General features: G+C 51.3%; 1 protein-coding gene across 8 annotated transcripts in view; it reads left to right on the forward strand.

The window, feature by feature from the left end:
• STK40 (serine/threonine kinase 40) overlaps positions 1 to 18,866 on the forward strand; it is a 46,894-nt gene that overhangs the window by 16,709 nt on the left and 11,319 nt on the right. For 2 of the 8 annotated variants that reach the window (XM_063627917.1, XM_063627918.1), the window contains exons 3-7: positions 7,880 to 7,999; positions 10,383 to 10,468; positions 10,805 to 10,948; positions 14,406 to 14,633; positions 15,383 to 15,435. In XM_063627917.1, the coding sequence (XP_063483987.1) occupies positions 7,880 to 7,999; positions 10,383 to 10,468; positions 10,805 to 10,948; positions 14,406 to 14,633; positions 15,383 to 15,435 (631 nt within the window). Of the gene's footprint in view, positions 1 to 1,079; positions 1,308 to 7,879; positions 8,000 to 10,359; positions 10,469 to 10,804; positions 10,949 to 14,405; positions 14,634 to 15,382; positions 15,436 to 18,866 lie in introns of those variants that run through there. The other 6 variants (XM_063627920.1, XM_055254718.2, XM_063627919.1 and 3 more) reach the window with 6 other exon arrangements.

The following is an 18,866-nucleotide window of genomic DNA, read 5'->3' on the forward strand; positions in this document are numbered from 1 at the left end:
CAAGACTGAATTCCTGTTCATGCCAGGCTGGCTCTGCCCAACATATATGAGACTGCAAGTTCTGCCACTGCGGGCTGTGTATCCACCAGCCACAGGTCCCTCTGAACCTGTGAATCAGGTCTTGGGAGCTATTCGAGCAGGTTGGATTTTCTCCTCTGCCTCCGGGGACCTGAGAGTAAGTTACAGACTTCATGACCCTTCACCCCGAAACACTTGAGTGTGTATCACCTAAGAACCAAGGGCATTCTCCTGTAGAACCACAATGCAATTTGCAAGTTCAGGAAATTTAACTGATACAATACTATTATCTAATGAACAGTCTATATTCAGATTTTACCAGTTGCCCAGTCATGTCCTTTATACCTTTGTTCTCCAGGATCACCCATTGTATTTCTTTGTTGTATGTCTTTAGTCTCCTTTAATCTAGAATCATTCTTCAGCTTTTCTTTAACTATCTGACATGGATGTTTTTGAAACATACAGGCCTATTGTGAATGTCCTTCAATTTGAGTTTGTTTCATGCTTAGATTCAAATTATACATTTTTGGAAAAAAAAATAGCATGAGTAGATTGGGGGCGGTGGCTCACGCCTGTAATCCTAGCACTTTGGGAGGCCAAGGTGGGAGGATCACTTTAGCCCAAGAGTTTGAGACCAGCCTATGCAAGATAGCAAGACCTCTTCTTTACAGAAAATTTTAAAAATTAGCCAGGTATGGTGATGTGTGCCTGTAGTCTCAGCTACCCAGGAGGCTGAGGTGGGAGAATCACTTGGGCCTGGCAGATGGAAGCTGCACTCCAGTCTGGGTGACAGAGCAAGACCGTGTCTTGAAAAAAAAAACTATATATATATATATATATATATATATATATATATATATATATATATCATGAGTAGTACATGTTTATTAAGGGCATCATGTCAGGAGGCATGTGATGCCAGTTTGTTCTGTCATTGGTGATAGTAACTTTGACCACTTGGTTAAGATCGCAGCTTGCCTTTTAAAAAATGTAGGTATATTTACACACAGTGATTTCACATGTCTTTTAACTGTACTGTTCAATTGTTTTGACCAGTGCACACACCCAGAAGCTATGTCCTTCGGCAGTAAAAATCATACAGCACAATAGATGTGCTCTGCTCTCCTCCCGCAGTCCTGCTCCAAGAGATCTTAAGCTGGAGGCACCAGGTCTGAATTCCAGACTCCTCCCCACCACCCACACTTCACCTCCAACTGGAGCATGACCACAGACCCATTCAGGGAGGCTGGCGGCCTCTTCATCCTGGACAGTCCCTTACTGTATGCCAAGTAGGTAATTGCCAGCATGTGTGCGCTCCTATGTGGCCGCCTGTGGGGATGCTTCTCAGTGTAGAGTGCAGGACCCTCCATGCCTTGGCCAGGCTTCAGCTGCTTTGTAGTTGGGTAGACATGAGGACAGACTGAACTGGGGAGATCAGTGGCAGCGTTTCATCTACTCAGTGCCATCTTTGTTTGTACCCCTCATCCCTTTGGAGATTGGTGTGTCTACCAGGTTGAACCATGGGGTAGAGCTATCCCTACCAGCTCTCCTGGACCTGGTCACACTATACCACTGGACTCTGGGCATCTTCAGCCTTGGAACCCTTATGTGGCTCTGATGGCCTGGCTTTCACTGCCTCGCTGGGAGATCTGGGCTCATATTGCCCGGTAGCTTTAGGGTGAGATGACTTTAGCCCCAAATTGACAGAGTAAGATCAGGTATCCCCTACTCAGGCCATGCAGTGGGAGCTGTCCCACAGGTGAGGCCCTCTCACACTGAGGCCCACACTTGCTCCCCAGGCTTGGCAAAGCAATGGAACCCCCTGCTTTCAGAATCGGGCACAGCTACAGCCTGCGGACGGCGGAGTGCCAGCTGGGCTCTCTTGCTGTTTCCTGGCCTTCTCGCCTCACCCTCATTGTTGCCTCACTGAGCTTCCTGTTGAGTTCAGGTTCTAAGGGGACTGGTGCTGACTTGTGAGGATAGAATGTAGAAGAGTTGGCCAGGCATGGTGGCTCATGTCTGTAATCCCAGCACTTTAGGAGGCCAAGGCAGGCGGATTACCTAAGGTCAGGAGTTCAAGACCAGCCTGGCCAACATGGTGAAACCCTGTCTCTACTAAAAATACAAAAAAAAAAAAAAAAAAAAAAAATTAGCTGGGTTTGGTGGTAGGTGCCTGTAATCTCAGGTACTTGGGAGGCTGAAGCAGAAGAATCACTTGAGCCCGGGAGGCAGAGGTTGCAGTGAGCAGAGATTGCACCATTGCACTCCAGCCTGGGCGACAGAGCAAGACTCTGTCTCAAAAAAAAAAAAAAAAGGAAAAGAAGAATGTAGAAGAGTTAACAGATTCAAAGCTCCAGAGACTGCTAAGCAAGGACTGTTGAGTTCCTGGGGCACCGAGTAGTGAGTCCTGCACTCCACCCAGCCTGAGGACCAGGTGTCTGGGGGAACCTGGGCTCCCAGTCTTCCTGAGACCAGAGTAGCTGGTGCATCATCATCACAGATCTCACTGTGAAGCTGGGGGCCCTCTGAGCAGGCGCCCTAGAGGAGTGTTTGTGGACAACTTGCAGGTGTGTCTCTGGAGGGACGCACAGCTGGATGATTGGAGGATGGGGCAGGGAAAGGAGGGTCTGTCCCTGGGAGCTGTGTCTTTGCTCACCCTACTAGTAAGCCTGCAGCGGCTTCCAGTTTTCTGGGCCTGCCTCTTCATGATGCTTCCTTTGCTTCAGTCAACTCTGGGTAGCATGAAGGGGTGGCAGGAAGGGAGGCAGCCTTGCTCCCTCTTCCCCCGCGAGCGTCTTTTTCGTCTCCCTGCCCGTCTGCTGCCATCCTTCTGTCGGCCTGTGTCTTGGAGCAGTTCCCATGCCGTTTGCTTGAGTCGAATCCTGAGCGGGGGGAGGGGCAGGTCAGGCTGAGCCCACTCATTGTCTGTGCTGCAGCTGCCCCCTGCAAACTGTTGTCTAGACCATGCCCGTGCGTAGGCGCGTAGGCGGCATCTACACAGATGTTACGCGCCTCCCTGGTGCTCTCCAGGGACCTGAGAAAGAAAGAGGAGGCTCACTGCTCCCAGGAAGACAGGGAACAGGATCAGAAGGGTGGTGATACCAACTTACTACTGGAAGCAGTGGGCAGCGCAGGACAGGCCCAAGGCCGCCGACCCTGGCAATGACTGTCGCCAACTGGAGGGAAGGTATCCGTTCACTCATGGAGTATCTGCTGGGCCTGGCAGTGGGCTGCAGTGGTTTTATATATATGTTTATACATTTGTTTTTTCCTTGTGAAATTTTCAGTTGTGGTGGAATTTTTCTGGTGGAGGGGGGCAGACGTTAAGCATATAAACACAAATAAATACATAGTTACAAAATCTGGAAGGTACTATGGAGGAAAATTACAGACCACCATGAGTGAAACTAACTGGGACCCACTGGTCATGAGGCTATCAAGGAAGACTTCTCTGAGGAAGTGATACTTATATTGAGAAGGATGCGTAGGGGTTAGCCATGCAAAGAGCAGGAACACAGTGCCAGACACTTTACTGCCCAGCTTTTAAAGATACTTCTAGAAGCAGTTTTACCCTTCTCTGCTTTTATGCGAATGACATTGAATCTGCTTCCAGCATGAGCCTCTTTGGCAGAAGGCCCAGCCAAGCCTAACTGTGGCTTCTGCTCCATCTGGGGACTGTTGGGGCTCAGTGAGTTACACAATCCTAGTTATTCTCAAAATCAAGTCATGGCTGTGCTCCCCAGTGGCACAGCTCTGAAAACAAATTGGGATGATGGGAGGCGAGCCTGGTAGATTAGACCTGCAGTGCATTGGATCATCCCTCCTACTTTCCGGTTCACCACGTATAGTCAGTCTCTTAGGGTTTCGAATAAGGGCCAAAACAGGCCAGGTGCGGTGCTCATGCCTGTAATCCCAACACTTTGGGAGGTTGAGGCGGGTGTATCACCTGAGGTCAGGAGTTTGAGACCAGCCTGACCAAAATGGAAGAACCCCATCTCTACTAAAAATACAAAATTAGCCGGGTGTGGTGGCACATGCCTGTAATCCCAGCTACTTGGGAAGCTGAGCAGGAGAATCGCTTGAACCTGGGAGGCTGAGGTTGCAGTGAACCAAGATCACACCATTGCACTCCAGCCTGGGCAACAAGAGTGAGACTCCATCTCAAAAAAAAAAAAGAATAAGGGCCAAAACAATAGCATGTGAGGATTTCACCTTACTGGTGAAGACACACCTGTTCTTAGAGTAGGAGATGGCTTCCAGGAGTATTGGCAAAAACAAACTAAAGGAAAAGACAGAAATATTTAACTACATAAAAAGTCAACCTTATTTTTAATTTTAATTTTTAAAAAATGTAAATGTTATATTAATTTTATTGAGATGGGTCTCACAACATTGCCCAGGCTGGGCTCGAACTCCTGGGCTCAAGCAATCCTCCTGCCTCAGCCTCCCAAGGTGCTGGGATTACAGGCGTGAGCCACCACACCCAGCCCTTAACCTTTTCTTTTTATTTTTTTAATTAAAAAAAAAGAGAAAAAGCTGTATGTCAGTTACATCCTTACATAGAAAGAGCTTCTAAAAATCAGTAACACTAATACACATATAGCAGTAAAAAATAGAAAAAGAATATAAAGGAAATTCATAAAAGAAATAATAGACACAGCCAGTAAGCATATGAAACAAATTCAACCTCAGAAATAATGAAAGAATTATGGATTCTAAAATGCTATGCTTTTTGTTGCCCACCAAATTGGCCATTTATAAGAGCAGGGAAATAACTCAGTCCTGGTGCAAGTTCTGGAACTCACTGGACTGTAAATTGGCACAGCCATCCTGGAAGCAGCCTGGCAGCATCTGTCAAATACCTTAAAAACATGCCCCTCTTGTATTAGCCTAGAGGGGGATTTTTAAAAATGCACCCCACTTGACTCTGCAATTCTGCTTCTTGGAATTTATCCAGAGGGAGACAGATAAGTATGACAAGATGTATACTTGTTTTTGTTTTTGTTTTTTTCTTTTTTTGAGACAGAGTCTTGTTCTGTCACCCAGGCTGGAGTGCAGTGGTGCGATCTCGGCTCACTGCAAGCTCCACCTCCTGGGTTCACACTATTCTCCTGCGTCAGCCTCCCGAGTAGTTGGGACTACAGGCGCCTGCCACCACACCCGGCTAATTTTTTGTATTTTTAGTAGAGACAGGGTTTTACCGTGTTAACCAGGATGGTCTCGATCTCCTGACCTCGTGATCTGCCCTCCTTGGCCTCCCAAAGTGCTGGGATTACAGATGTGAGCCACCGCGCCTGGCCAACAAGATGTATACCTGTATATGCGTGACTATTAATTCTTTTTTTTTTTTTTTTTTTTTTTGAGACAGAATCTCACTCTGTCACCCAGGCTGGAGTGCAGTGGCATGATCTGGGCTCACTGCAAGCTCCACCTCCTGGGTTCACGCCATTCTCCTGCCTCAGCCTTCTGAGTAGCTGGGACTACAGGCACCCGCCACCACGCTCGGCTAATTTTTTTTTTTTTTTTTTTTTTTTTTTAGTAGAAACGGGGCTTCACCGTGTTAGCCAGGATGGTCTCGATCTCCTGACCTCGTGATCCGCCTGCTTCGTCCTCCCAAAGTGCTGGGATTACAGGCATGAGCCACTGCGCCCGGCTAATGCTTTTTAAATGGAAAGAACCTAGATGTCCATAAATAGGGAATGGTCAGAGGAATCACTGTATATTTGTACCAAGGAGCCTGTGTAGCTATCTCAAGTCATGTTGCAAAAGAATATTGTGATGCAGGGATGTTAATGGGTTTTTGTTTTGTTTTTTACAGCATTATTGAGATGTATTTCACATACTATAAAATATATCCTTAATGGTTTTTTTTGTTTTGAGATGGAGTCTTGCTGTGTCCCCTAGGCTGGAGTACAATGGTGCCATCTCAGCTCATGCAACCTCCGCCTCCCTGGTTCAAGCGATTTTCCTGCCTCAGCCTCCCAAGACAGGCGCCCACCACCATGCCCAGCTAATTTTTTTTTTAGACAGAGTCTCGCTCTGTTGCCCAGGCTGGAGTGCAGTGGTGTGATCTCAGCTCACTGCAAACTCTGCCTCCTGGGGTCAAGCGATTGTTGTGCCTCAGCCACCAAGTAGCTGGGATTACAGGTGTGCACCACCAGGACCAGCTAATTTCTGTATTTTTAGTAGAGACAGGGTTTCACCATGTTGGCCAGGCTGGCCTTAAACTCCTGACTTCCGGTGATCCACCCACCTCGGCCTCCCTAAGTGCTGGGATTACAAGCGTGGAGTCACTGCGCCTGGCCTCCCTTAATGTATTTTAGGTGGGAAAAAAGGAAACTTATAAAATAGCATCACAGCGTGGTCCACATGTTTGTAATAATAAAACTTTATATAAGCATACACACAGTCACACACAGGAAAAACATGCTGAATGTTAACAGCAGTTACATCTGGGAGGTAAGGTCATGGGTACCTTATTTTCTTATTTTTGCATATGTGTATTTTCTAATGTTTCTGCAGAGAACATCAGTTACTTTCATAGGAAGAAAAATACAGGAACAGGCTGGAGTCCTGTGTTTTTGAGTCCATTATGGAAGGGTAAAGGCTACACTCCCGAGGTGGGTGTCAGGCCTCTATCCTGGGCCGCCTCTCACCACTCCCTGCCTCGCGTTGGATGCTTCAGCAACACAAACTACCTGGAGTTGGTGGCTTGCGTGCCATTTCTTACCTGGGCATGTTTGCTCACTGAGGCCCTCCTGCCATGAAGGTCCTTGCCATTTGCCTGGCCCACTCCTGTATCCTTAGGGAAGTTTTCCCAGAGCCCCGCGCCCACACAGGGCATCCTGTGACCCTGACCTTCCCCATGTGGAACTCGTCTGTACACATCTGTTTCCTTGTCCCCCCTCCCCCCCGGACCCTGCTTTGCCAAGGTGTTTGACTTTGGAGAGCTGGAAGAAACAACTCCTCTTTTGTGTTTTTATCTGTTATTTTTTAATCTGTGTCCAGAGGTGTCTTTTAGCCTCTGGCCCCAATGTCCGCCTTTCATTTTTACACAGGAGGATCTCGGGATTATCAGGCAAATCAGAGTGCTCAGTGATCTTCAGTAGTGTTCTTTAACTGACTCTTAGATACACAATGAATTTTCTTTTTCTGAAAAGTAATTCAGGAAAAGTTTGAGTTTATGAGGGAAGAGAAAGTAAACCCTGCCATTGACAACTTGGGGGGTTCTTTCATCTGAGAGGACCAGAGAGTCAAGGAAAGATGGGGAGAGGGGTTCTCAGGGCTGTAGTCATCAAACTCCGTGGGCATAAGAAGCCCCCAGGCCTCATGTAACAAGCGTTCCATTTCTGGGGCCCACTGTCCAGATACGGGCCAGGAATGGGCACCTCGGGTCATTAGGCTGTAGGTATTTGGAGGGCAGGTCTCACTTTGGGAATAGTTGCTCGCCTCAGGGCTGGGGTTCAGCTGGATGGGTCTGGCTCTCCTCTCTGTCTCTGTGGTAGTCTCTTGGGGCTCTGTTTGGCATTAGCATCTGCGCAAAGCCCAGTTTTCTCCTCTCTGAATTTAACTGGCCACTTGGTGGTGGTGGTGTGTTGGCTCCCCGCCTCTGTACCCTGTATATCCTGCCTTAAAGGATGTCCACCTTTAGTATCTAATTAATCCCAAGTAAAGGAGCTGTGGTTCTTTGTCACTTGGAGCCTTGGATGCTCCTCTGGGAACAGGAGGAGGTGGCGGCTGCAGCGGAACAGCAGCAGCGGCAGCTGTGTGACGCATCCCAAGTCAAAGACCTGCAGGCTGGGTTAGCATAAGGAAACTTGATGACTTCCTCAGTGAGAAGGGGTCTTTCTGTCCTATCTAGAGCTGAGAATGAAGCGGAGAGCATCAGACAGAGGAGCTGGGGAAACGTCGGCCAGGGCCAAGGCTCTAGGAAGTGGGATTTCTGGAAATAATGCAAAGAGAGCTGGACCATTCATCCTGGGTAAGCCTCTGACCTTTGGGAAAAATGGGTGGGCTGGGAGGCAGGGGCAGGGCACATTGGCTCACGTGATCTGACCTACAGACATCAGAGTGAGGTGGCCTACCCACAGTGGCGTGTGGTCCTGCCCTGCCCCAAGCCTGGTCCCTAGCTTCACTACTTGAAATGGAGTATGTTTATATCAGTGGAAGACCCAAGCCTTGGGTCACTCTGTACCAGGAGCTGTCAGTGTTTTAGCCATACCGGCCTTAGATCAGCCTTAGCCAATAGCTATGCTCCAACTCTCCCCCTAGAGAATCCTATGTGTGCCCCTAGAATGTTGATGTGCCCACAGGAAGCACACCCATTAGAAGTCATTAGCTGCATTAGAACCCAAGCTCTGGCCAGGTGCAATAGCTCACTTACGTAATCCCAGCACTTTGCGAGGCCGAGGTGAGAGGATCACTTGTGGCCAGGAGTTCAAGACTTCACAAGCTTGGGCAACATAGTGAGATCCCGTCTCTACAAGAAAAGTATAAAAATTAACTGGGCGTGGTGGCACATGCCTGTAGTCCTAGCTACTTGGGAGGCTGAGGCAGGAGGATTACTTGAGCCCAGGAGGAGTTTGAGGTTACAGTGAGCCGTGATCATGCTGCTGCATTCCAGCCTAGGCAACGGTGGAAGACTCTGTCTCTAAAAAAATAAAATAAAATGAAATAAAATAAAATGAAAACCCAGGATCTATCATTCAAGGCACTGCTTTATGCCATTCTTGGATGGCATACTTTCACAAAGCATTTTGTATAGCCCCCCCAAATTTATTTAGATTGGCACAGAAATCCTGGCACAGGTGTTGGCAGTTGGCCAGAGGAGCCGCAGAGCATTTCTGCATGATGCATAAGGACCAGCAGTCCAAATTGCTTATAGTCAGGGTTGCGGCCGGAGACCGGGCGCGAGTTTTACTTTGGGACAGCATTTTGGACTTACAGGCACAGGATAGTTCCAGCTCCAGTCCTTCAGTACATAGTTAATGGTGTGTACCTACTACGTGCCAGGCCTGTGCTGTTTGCCAGGCATGCAGCAGTGAATAAGACAGACAAGTTCCTGCCCTCACAGAGAAACAGAGAAGCAGAGTAAACAACTCACCAGTCATCACTGGTGGTGCAAGTGCCTTGAAGGAAGTTCCGCGATGACGTGAGATGAGAAGGGCCCGTAGGTAGGGCAGGCAAGGAAGGCCTGTCTATGAGGAAGCACCATGTGAGCTGACACCTGAGGAGGAGAAGCAGCAACTGTGGGAAAAGCTGGGGAAGAACATTGCAGACAGAAGAAACAGCACTGCAGAGGCCCAGCGGCAGGAAAGGGCTTACCATGTTGGGAACTAGGGGCCCAACATCAGGAGCTGGAGTACGGCATGGGACAGGGAATGGAACGTCCTCAGTTAGAAAGGTGGGCAGGAACGGAATCATGCAAGGTCTTGGGGACCAGACAAAGGCGTTTGGATGGTATGTTAAGAGCAGTGGGTCTCTGAACATTTCACTGGTAAAAAGGAAAACAGCAGCGGAGCTTTGTTAAGAGTTTTTCACGCAGCAGTGGCACTGTGGCATCAGATTTCCACTCTGAAAGCTCGGGCAAGGTGCTGTCACGGAACAGTGAGCATTGTGCATCTCCGGAAGTACAGAAGGTCCCCAAAGCTGGCACTTGAACAGGGGCCAGATGGCTGTATCAGAATCACCGGGGAACCTGTTGCAGCTCTAGTTTCCTGGCTCCTCACCTGAAGTTGCTCTTCAGAGGATCCAGGATCTCTTGGGTTTTGTTGATTTTTTTGAGGCAGGGCTTTGTTCCGTTGCCCTGGCTGGAGTGCAGTGGCACAGACACAGTTCACTGCAGCCTCAACCTCCTGGGCTCAAACGATCCTCCCACATCAGCCTTCCAAGTAGCTGGGTCTACAGGTATGCTCCGCTATGCTCAGCCAATATTTTATTTTTTGTAGAGAAGAAGTCTCACTATGTTGCCCAGGCTGGTCTCAAACTCCTGGGCTCAAGCAGTCCTCCCACCTCAGCCTCCCAAAGTGTTGGGATTACAGGTGTGAGTCACCGCACCCAGCCTGGATCTCTTGTTTTTAATAGATGCTCCCTAGAGATTCCAGCGTGTGCCCAGGGTTGAAAACCTCTCTTTGGGAAATGTGTCTGCAAAAGCTGGACGTGCTCCAGGCAGAGCACACAATCCCCTCTATTTTTGGAGGGGAGACCTTGAAAACTCTCCACCAGGAGACCTTGGAGGGTCGGTCCAGTGCACGTGAGCTGTGGTGCCCTCCTGAATAGAAGGTCTAGTAAAAGACCACGTGGTGACCTGGCGTCATGACAGCCAGGGCTTCTGAAAAGTAGACCAGCAGCTCTCTGTGCCGTAGGTCCCCGTCTGGGCAACTCACCGGTGCCAAGCATTGTGCAGTGTTTGGCGAGGAAAGATGGCACGGATGACTTCTATCAGCTGAAGGTAAGTGAGACATGGGGGTGAGGGTGCCTCAGGAACAGGGCCTGTCATGCCAACCCACTCCTCCCTCCTCCACCTTCACACCTGCGTCACTGTGAACAAGAGTAGCGCCGTTTCTTCCCGAGAAGCAATCAAGTTCACAGTCTCCCTCAGAACAACTTCTGATTTAAAGAGTTTTGTCTGTGCATAAATTACATCGCCATCATATTAAGAAAAACGATTTCACTTGGTGTGTTTGTGTGTGTGTTGTGCACAAATGTCATGTTCCCCCGTTCTGGTCGTTCTGCTGTGTAAAGTGAGGTATTCTGGGTTTGGTTTTATTTTTATGCTTTCCTAAAGATCCTGACCCTGGAGGAGAGGGGGGACCAAGGCATAGAGAGCCAGGAGGAGCGGCAGGGCAAGATGCTGCTGCACACCGAGTACTCACTGCTGTCTCTCCTGCACACGCAGGACGGCGTGGTACACCACCACGGCCTCTTCCAGGTGAGCGGCCTGCCCCCTCACCCTTCGTGCCCACCTCTGGCTGGCTCTGGGGGCTGCCACTTGCTGGGGCCACAGCCATACGAGCAGCTCACGTGACCCTTGGGTGTCCCTGCCATGCTAGGTACATCAGGACTTCCGGGGGGGTGGGCTGGGCTGGAAGTCAGGCTGGGCCACACTAGCTGTGCTCCTCTGGGGATGGTTATAGCCTAGCCAGGAATGCACACAGTTTGCATTTTAACAGCAGCCAGGCTTTCTTTGAAGAGCCACTTTTCTGAGAAAAGAGGAAAGCAAGAAGTCACTTAAAGACACCTGGGCCCACGCCGGGCACGGTGGCTCACAACTGTAATCCCAGCACCTTGGGAGGCCGAGGTGGGTGGATCACAAGGTCAGGAGATCAAGACCATCCTGGCCAACAAGGTGAAACCCCGTCTCCACTAAAAATACAAAAATTAGCTGGGCGTGGCGGCACGTGCCTGTAGTCCCAGCTACTTGGGAGGCTGAGGCAGGAGAATTGCTTGAGCCCAGGAGGTAGAGGTTGCAGTGAGCCAAGATTGCGCCACTGAACTCCAGCCTGGGCAACAGAGCGAGACTCTGTCTCAAGAGGGCCCTTGTCTTTTTTTTTTTTTTTTTTTTTTTTTGAGACGGAGTCTTGCTCTGTCACCCAGGCTGGAGTGCAGTGGCCCAATCTCAGCTCACTGCAAGCTCCACCTCCCAGGTTCATGCCATTCTCCTGCCTCAGCCTCCCGAGTAGCTGGGACTACAGGCGCCCGCCACCACACCCGGCTAATTTTTTGTATTTTTAGTAGAGACGGGGTTTCACCGTGGTCTCGATCTCCTGACCTCGTGATCCGCTCACCTCGGCCTCCCAAAATGCTGGGATTACAGGCGTGAGCCACCGCGCCCGGCCTTTTTTTTTTTTTTTTTTTTTTTGAGACATTTATTTGCTGGGCAAACTGAATGCCTGAGCAGGTGGAAGAGCAGGTGGCCAGGTCCCTTAGGAAAGGTATTGATTGGCCGGGTGCGGTGGCTCAAGCCTGTAATCCCAGCACTTTGGGAGGCCGAGGCGGGCGGATCACGAGGTCAGGAGATCGAGACCATCCTGGCTAACATGGTGAAACCCCGTCTCTACTAAAAATGCAAAAAATTAGCCGGGCGTGTTGGCGGGCGCCTGTAGTCCCAGCTACTCGGGAGGCTGAGGCAGGAGAATGACGTGAACCCAGGAGGTGGAGGTTGTGGTGAGCCGAGATCGCGCCACTGCACTCCAGCCTGGGGGACAGAGAAAGACTCCGTCTCAAAAATAAAAAAATTAAGAAAATTAAAAAAATAAAAAAAAGGAAAGGTATTGATTAACAGTGTGTACCTGCCAAGAACCATTCTTGGGGCAGCACTGAAGTTGTGTCTCCAGAAATGAAGAGTTGGGTTCAGAATGACCGGGAGGCCTCCTTCACAGGCCTGGGAACAGCCCCATTCCTCAGCTGAGAATCCACTGAGCCCTCAGCCGAGCATCCACTGAGCCCTCAGCCGTTTGCTGGCCAGGACCAGCTCTTGCTAAGACAGACCTGCTGTTTGAGAGGCAGCACGGTGCCAGAGAGAGCAGTCACATTTTGATGCTGACAGTCCTGGATTCAGCTAGTATGACCTTGGGCAAGTCACTTAAGGTCTCTAGGCCTCAGATTCCCCCATCTATAAAATGGGGATAGTGATAACAGTACCTACCTCCAGTAGTGCTTGGGACGATGAATGAGATTGTGTCAAGCACCGAGCTGCTGCGGGAACGCTGTCATCATCATTGCTGTTCAGGCAATAAAAACTCCTTGTCAGCTTGAGTTCCTGAAATAAAACAAATGGAAAGCACTTCCCACCCCCATGTATACACCCCACCAAGGTCTTTTTTCTTAGATTTGCAATTAGAGGTGACTCAGAGTATTTTTAGGCAACTCCAAAAATTAGAGTATCCCCATAAACATGAAATCAAATTGAGGGTGATTGTGGTTTCTTGGTATTTTGTCTCTGATATCTTCAGAAGCTTGGCCTTAGTTCATGTCATTTTGGATGAGAGAACCTGGGTGATCAGAAGTGTTTCTAGTGTACCGTCTGTGTGCCAGACACTGTGCTAGGAAAAGCAGACAGGTGGTGTGGTCCTGCTCTTAAGAAGAAATGTGGAGGCCAGGCACGATGGCTCACGCCTGTAATCCCAGCACTTTGGGAGGCTGAGGCGGGCGGATCACGAGGTCAGGAGATTGAAACCATCCTGGCTAACACGATGAAACCCCATTTCTACTAAAAGTACAAAAAATTAGCCGGGCCTGGTGGCGGGCGCCTGTAGTCCCAGCTACTCGGGAGGCTGAGGCAGGAGAATGGTGTGAACCTGGGAGGCAGAGCCTGCAGTGAGCCGAGATCGCACCACTGCACTCCAGCCTGGGCAACAGAGTGAGACTCTGTCTCACAAAAAAAAAAAAAAAAGAAGAACTGTGGATATTCAGTCCTTCAGGAGTTGCCCAGAGGGAACAGTCAGTCTACCCCGCATGACACCAAGGACTTCCTCAAGCTGGTCAGATGAAGTCCCCAGGTTGTACCTGTTTTTTGTCTTACTCGAAATACCTTTCAGCAAGGAAAATGGGTCTAGAGTTTGCTACCATTGTGTCCATCTCGCAGCCACAACATTGGTGGCAGTACCCACTTCCTGAGCCCTGGCAGTGCAGGACCTAAGCACAGGACATGGATTGTCTTATTTACTTCTCTTGGGCTGTGAGGGAGGGATTACTAGCTCCCTTTTACCAGTGAGGAACTAGAGACCTGGAGAGGGTAAGCAAACTGCCCCAGGTCCCATAGCTAAGACAAGGTGGCTGAGGCCTGAACCCAGCAGTCTGAGGTCAGAGTCACTCTTAGCCATCATGTGACTGTCGGGAATACTGCGTCCCGACAGTCCTCTTTTCTGAGAAAAGAGGAAAGCAGGAAGTCACTTGAGGAAAACAGGTGTCCTGGACACACAGAACCTGTGTGGCCTCTGGAGCCTGCCAAGATTGACCTCTTTCTAACTTCCACCATCTTAGACATCAAAAGGGGGTTCTCTTGGTGGTACTGGAATCTGGGTGCCATGGAGGGAGGATTCCCATTTTTGCTGCTTGAGCACTGGGCTAAGAGGGCCCTTGGGCTTTAAATGCCGAGACCTGATCTGAATCCTTTGCATTATGATCAAAGCATTAAGCCTCCACCTGAGATGTTTTAGCTTCAGCCTCTTGCTGGTCCTGGCATTTGGCAAACAATAGGCTGCACACTGCTGAGCCGCCCCATGGTCTAGGCTGCCCGGGCCTCAGTCCTCTATGGCCCGCACTTGCAGGCTAATTCCAGGCTCCCTCACTGGTGTGAGTGTCCAACTCCAGAGGAGAGTCCCAGGCCCTGGCCTTGGCCCTGCCAAGTTCACAGCCAAGCCGTGCGCTGCCCCCTTGCCTCCCAGGACCGCACCTGTGAAATCGTTGAGGACACAGAATCCAGCCGGATGGTTAAGAAGATGAAGAAGCGCATCTGCCTCGTCCTGGACTGCCTCTGTGCTCATGACTTCAGCGACAAGACCGCTGACCTCATCAACCTGCAGCACTACGTCATCAAGGAGAAGAGGCTCAGCGAGAGGGAGACTGTGGTCATCTTCTACGACGTGGTCCGCGTGGTGGAGGCGCTGCACCAGGTGAGGCCACACCCTGCTGCCGCGCCTTCTGGCCACAGAAAGCCACCTTTGCTGCTGCTGAGCGGAAGGCAGCTCTGTCCTGTGCACCCAGGTGTGCTTTGCAGCTGGGAGTGTCCAAAAGAAGAGTGACTGAATGGCAGGTGCACAGGGTGAGGCACAGTGCCACCCTGCAGGCCACCTTCCTGGTGAGGGCTGACCTGCAGCCCAGCTGTGGTAATTCCCCATCAGTTAAGAGGCCTGGTGTCCACCTCCATGTAGTGATGACAGTGAGATACCCACCAAAGCAACTACAGCACATCTGAGCTTTTTGTAGGATTAGAGGTGTCAGGCACACTGGGACAAAGGATAGGAGAGCCTGAGCCTCTTCCCGGTGCACCGCTTCTGTGGGCCAAGCCTGTGGTACTTAGTCACAAAGCCATGACACCTCCTCCCTAACCCCCAGATCCATCCTGTCCATGGAATGTCTAATGGAGGGAAAAAAATGAGTGACTTTCCCCACCAGCCACTGCCCTGAGGGGAGAAAGAGCTAAAGAAGCTGCCACAGATGGGGAGACACTGACTAGGTGCACATTCATTCCCCATCCAGATGCGTAGGTCATGCGAACTTAGAACTGTCCTGATCTGCCTGTGCTCGGAGCCTAAAGAGACACATCATAGAATTTTTCCCGCCTTCTCGAACACCTGGAGAGGTGGGCCCTGACCCCACGTCTCACATTGACAATATAAACCATACACCTGTTGTTTTACAGAAAAATATTGTGCACAGAGACCTGAAGCTGGGGAACATGGTGCTCAACAAGAGGTAAGATCCCTGTCTCTTCATCCATACAGTTACCCCGGGGCTGGGGCGGGCTACACGTTGCAACTCTCCAGTGCCCGGCAGTGTCCTCATGAGGATTCCGACTCAAAACAACCCACTTCCTCCAGGAATCCCAGGGCTCGGAGGACGGGATGAGCGTGGGGACTGGGGGCGTGCTGAGACTGGGAGTTCTGAGCCACAGAAAGGGAGCTCTGGGAAGAACTTTAGATCTCCTCCCTGGTGCATTTATTTGTCACGCCTGGCTCCTAGTGGGTACGCAGAAAATTACTGTAAAAATGGACTAAATGGTCAGGTGTGGCGGCTCCCGCCTGTAATCCCAGCACTTTGGGAGGCTGAGGCGGGAGGATCACTTGAGCCCAGGAGTTTGAGGCCAGCCTGGGCAACATAGTGAAGACCCCATCTCTACAAAAAAATATATATTTTTTGAATGGACAAATGGGGTGAAGGAACGAGCAAAATGAGGCCTTGTCATAGGTCAGTTTCCTCAGGAAACAGACTCTGAGGTTTACGTGCAGAAGGTTTACTGTGAAGTGCTCTCAGGGTGAGGGGGTGGAATTAGGCAGAGGGAGAAGCTGAACTGCAGTGAAGTCCCAGCAGGGCCTCAGCCTGAAAAACTCGAGAGTGGGATGGCCTGCAGATGGCCCACGCATGGGCTTTGTGCCCCCACAGCAATCAGTCACTGAATGTCTGCTGTCCTTAGGGAGGGACATTCCCTTAGGCAAGGCAGCTTCTTTTGGCTAAGAGGGCCTCCTGGAGAGGGACGCAGCTGTGAGTGGTTACCTGTAAAATACGACCAGCTGTCTCAGCAGCAGGGCGAGCATGCCTTAGACTTGGAAGGGATCTGGCGGCCCACCCCGACATTGTTGGGGAACCAGCAGCAGAGGGAGACCAAGCGCGGCCCTGGTTTCAGGTTGTCATCCCGCCTCGACAGAGGGTCCTGGGCCTCTTTGGAGTGATCTGGGACAGTGCTACCACTGTCTCACCATGTTGGAAGGACCACCAACCATGTAGGAACCCAGGACCAGCAGGAAGTGGGCCCACTCTGTGGGCTACCACGATCCTCAAAATGCAGGGCTGAGAAGGGCGCATCTCCCCCACTCCGCCCCCACCCATTATTTCTGAGCCTCCCTCCCTCACCTCTCAACTCGGCGTTGAGCAGGTTGGAGGGCTTACAAAGGCAGCCTGAATCTCACAGCAGAAGTGTTGTGGTGGGTGATTCATTCCATGATGTGGCCAGCCCAGCCCAGGAGGGGCCCGAGGCCCACTGTCCTCTAAAGAGGCCAAAGCCACAGTGGTCAGAGGAAAAGAAGCTGCCTGGAGGTGGGCCTCCGGGGAGGGGGCATTGCCTTGTGCCCCATCTCAACTGATGGGGAATTACTGCTGGGGGCTCCAGATCCCATAGCTCCAGCCTGAGAGGCCGTCAGGACGATGCTGTGCACCTCAGCGGCGAAGCCTTCTCCATCCTTCGACTAGCACCACCTGGTGCTGGGGCTGCAGACAGAAACTCAGTGGTCGCCACTACTCTCTGGAGCCCACCCTCTGATGGGGTACTGCCCAGAAGATGGTATCGTGTGTGGATGACCAGCGTGCAGAGGGCAAGGGGCATGTGGAGGGACAGTGGCTGCCATCTGAGTCGATTTGTGAAGGATGAGTTGGGATTTGCCAGGCTGAGAAAGTGAAGGGATGAGAACCTTGCCCTGCTATGCTCTGCAAGGGGAAGGGAGGGAAACAGGAAATTCCAGAGCTGCTTGAACCCTGGACTGGCTGAGTGAGTGAGCTGGGGAGGACGGAAGCAGCACTGACAAGGGGGTCAGACCTGGCTCACTTCCCAGTGCCACCTCTTCGTTATCTTGGAGACCGTGAGAGTGTGGTCGTTTGGTTACTTATTGATTGAATTCATATACTGAGGTACCAGGCACTTCTCTGAGCTTCCATTTCCTCACCTGTGAAAGTGAAGGTCCTCCTGGCCTCCTGGGAAGATTGGCCTGAGATGCAAATACCTGGGTGTGAGGCCACCTAATATGATGGGGTTTGGCGCACCACAAGCACACCCCAATGCTAATCTAGCCGGGACTGGAGAGCCTGTGGCTGAGAGACAGGAGAGCAGGACCCAGGGGCCCACGTCTCTGGAGATGAGGCCAGCTGCATGTTGCGTGGCCAACGAGGACACCCCTGGTGAGGGCCCAGCGGTCCCCAGCCGTAGCTCTGCATCGTGAGAGGAGGTGGTGGGGAGCCCTGAGCAAACCAGCCCTGGGCTGTGGAGAGCCAGTTGTCATAAAGTTGGGAAATTGGGTCCTGCCCCTTCCCCTGGCCCTCTCTGGGGCCTTGGGCCAGTCCCATCCTGCTGTGGACTACAGGCTTGCTGTTCACAAAGAGAGAGCATATTTTTTGGGCTCCTAAATCCATCTGGCCGCAGAGCCCATGTCCCCTCCAGCTGGACTAGAGAGCTCCCAGGCCTTCCACAGCAGCCATTCATTGGCTCTAAATGAACATCCCGGGGTTGTCATGGGAACGTGCCGGGCTCATGCCTGCTAACCACACCAGCACTCCTGGCCGTTTGTGTCACTGGGGGATTTGCTTCCAACTTTCACTTCTCCAGGCCCCCTTGGTCCTGGGAGTATAGTCAAGGGGTCGCACCTCCCTGCACACGCTGGCGTGGCTGTAGCAGCTCTGCTGTGAGTGTGAGTGTGAGTGCGTGCTCCTCAGGGTGCAGAATGCCGATGCCTCACTCATACCCAGTGTCCTGGTTATACTTCCTGGATCTGATAAATGCCCCTTTTTGTGTCTTGGGGCAGACAGAGGTTCTGGCTGCCTTTGACTTGAGTCATGGGCGCTCCAGAGGGGCAGGGGAGTGTGGTGCAGAGAGACTCGCTGCTCCGTGTGTGTCCTCTGGCACAGCCTCCGCTCTGGGGCCCCACTCTCACCTCGTTCAGTTGACCTGAAGGAGCTCCAGCCCACTCCAGCTCCTTCCCACCCATCATGCCAGGCTATAACTCCACTGGAGCAGCAGGCGGACCAGCTGGAGCCCTTCTCAGCAGAGCAGAGAGCTCCCAAGGAGCAGACAGGGGGAGGTGTTGGCAAGGCAGCTGCAACGACGAGTTCACCCCGTTTTGGATTTTGAAAAGATCGAAATTCGAAATCCTCTTCTGGGGTTATGTGAGGTGCTGTGGGGTCTTTATGCTTCCTCCTTTCTTTCTGGTAGGCAAGCAACATACCAAGTTCCTAGAAAAGGAGAAAACCACTGTGGCCGCCCAGAGGGCCATAGCTAAAGCGTGACTCACTCAGAGCCGATCCTACTGACGCACGTCCCCTCCCTCCGTCCCACTCTGCCCTTGCCCCCTCCTGTCAGGACCAGACTAGGGGGTCTGGGACTCCCAGGGAGCCATGCACCTCCCACTTGGGTGGTGGTGGGG

This window comes from Symphalangus syndactylus, chromosome 12 (genome assembly GCF_028878055.3).
Source record: "Symphalangus syndactylus isolate Jambi chromosome 12, NHGRI_mSymSyn1-v2.1_pri, whole genome shotgun sequence".
Taxonomy (NCBI): Eukaryota; Metazoa; Chordata; class Mammalia; order Primates; family Hylobatidae; genus Symphalangus; species Symphalangus syndactylus.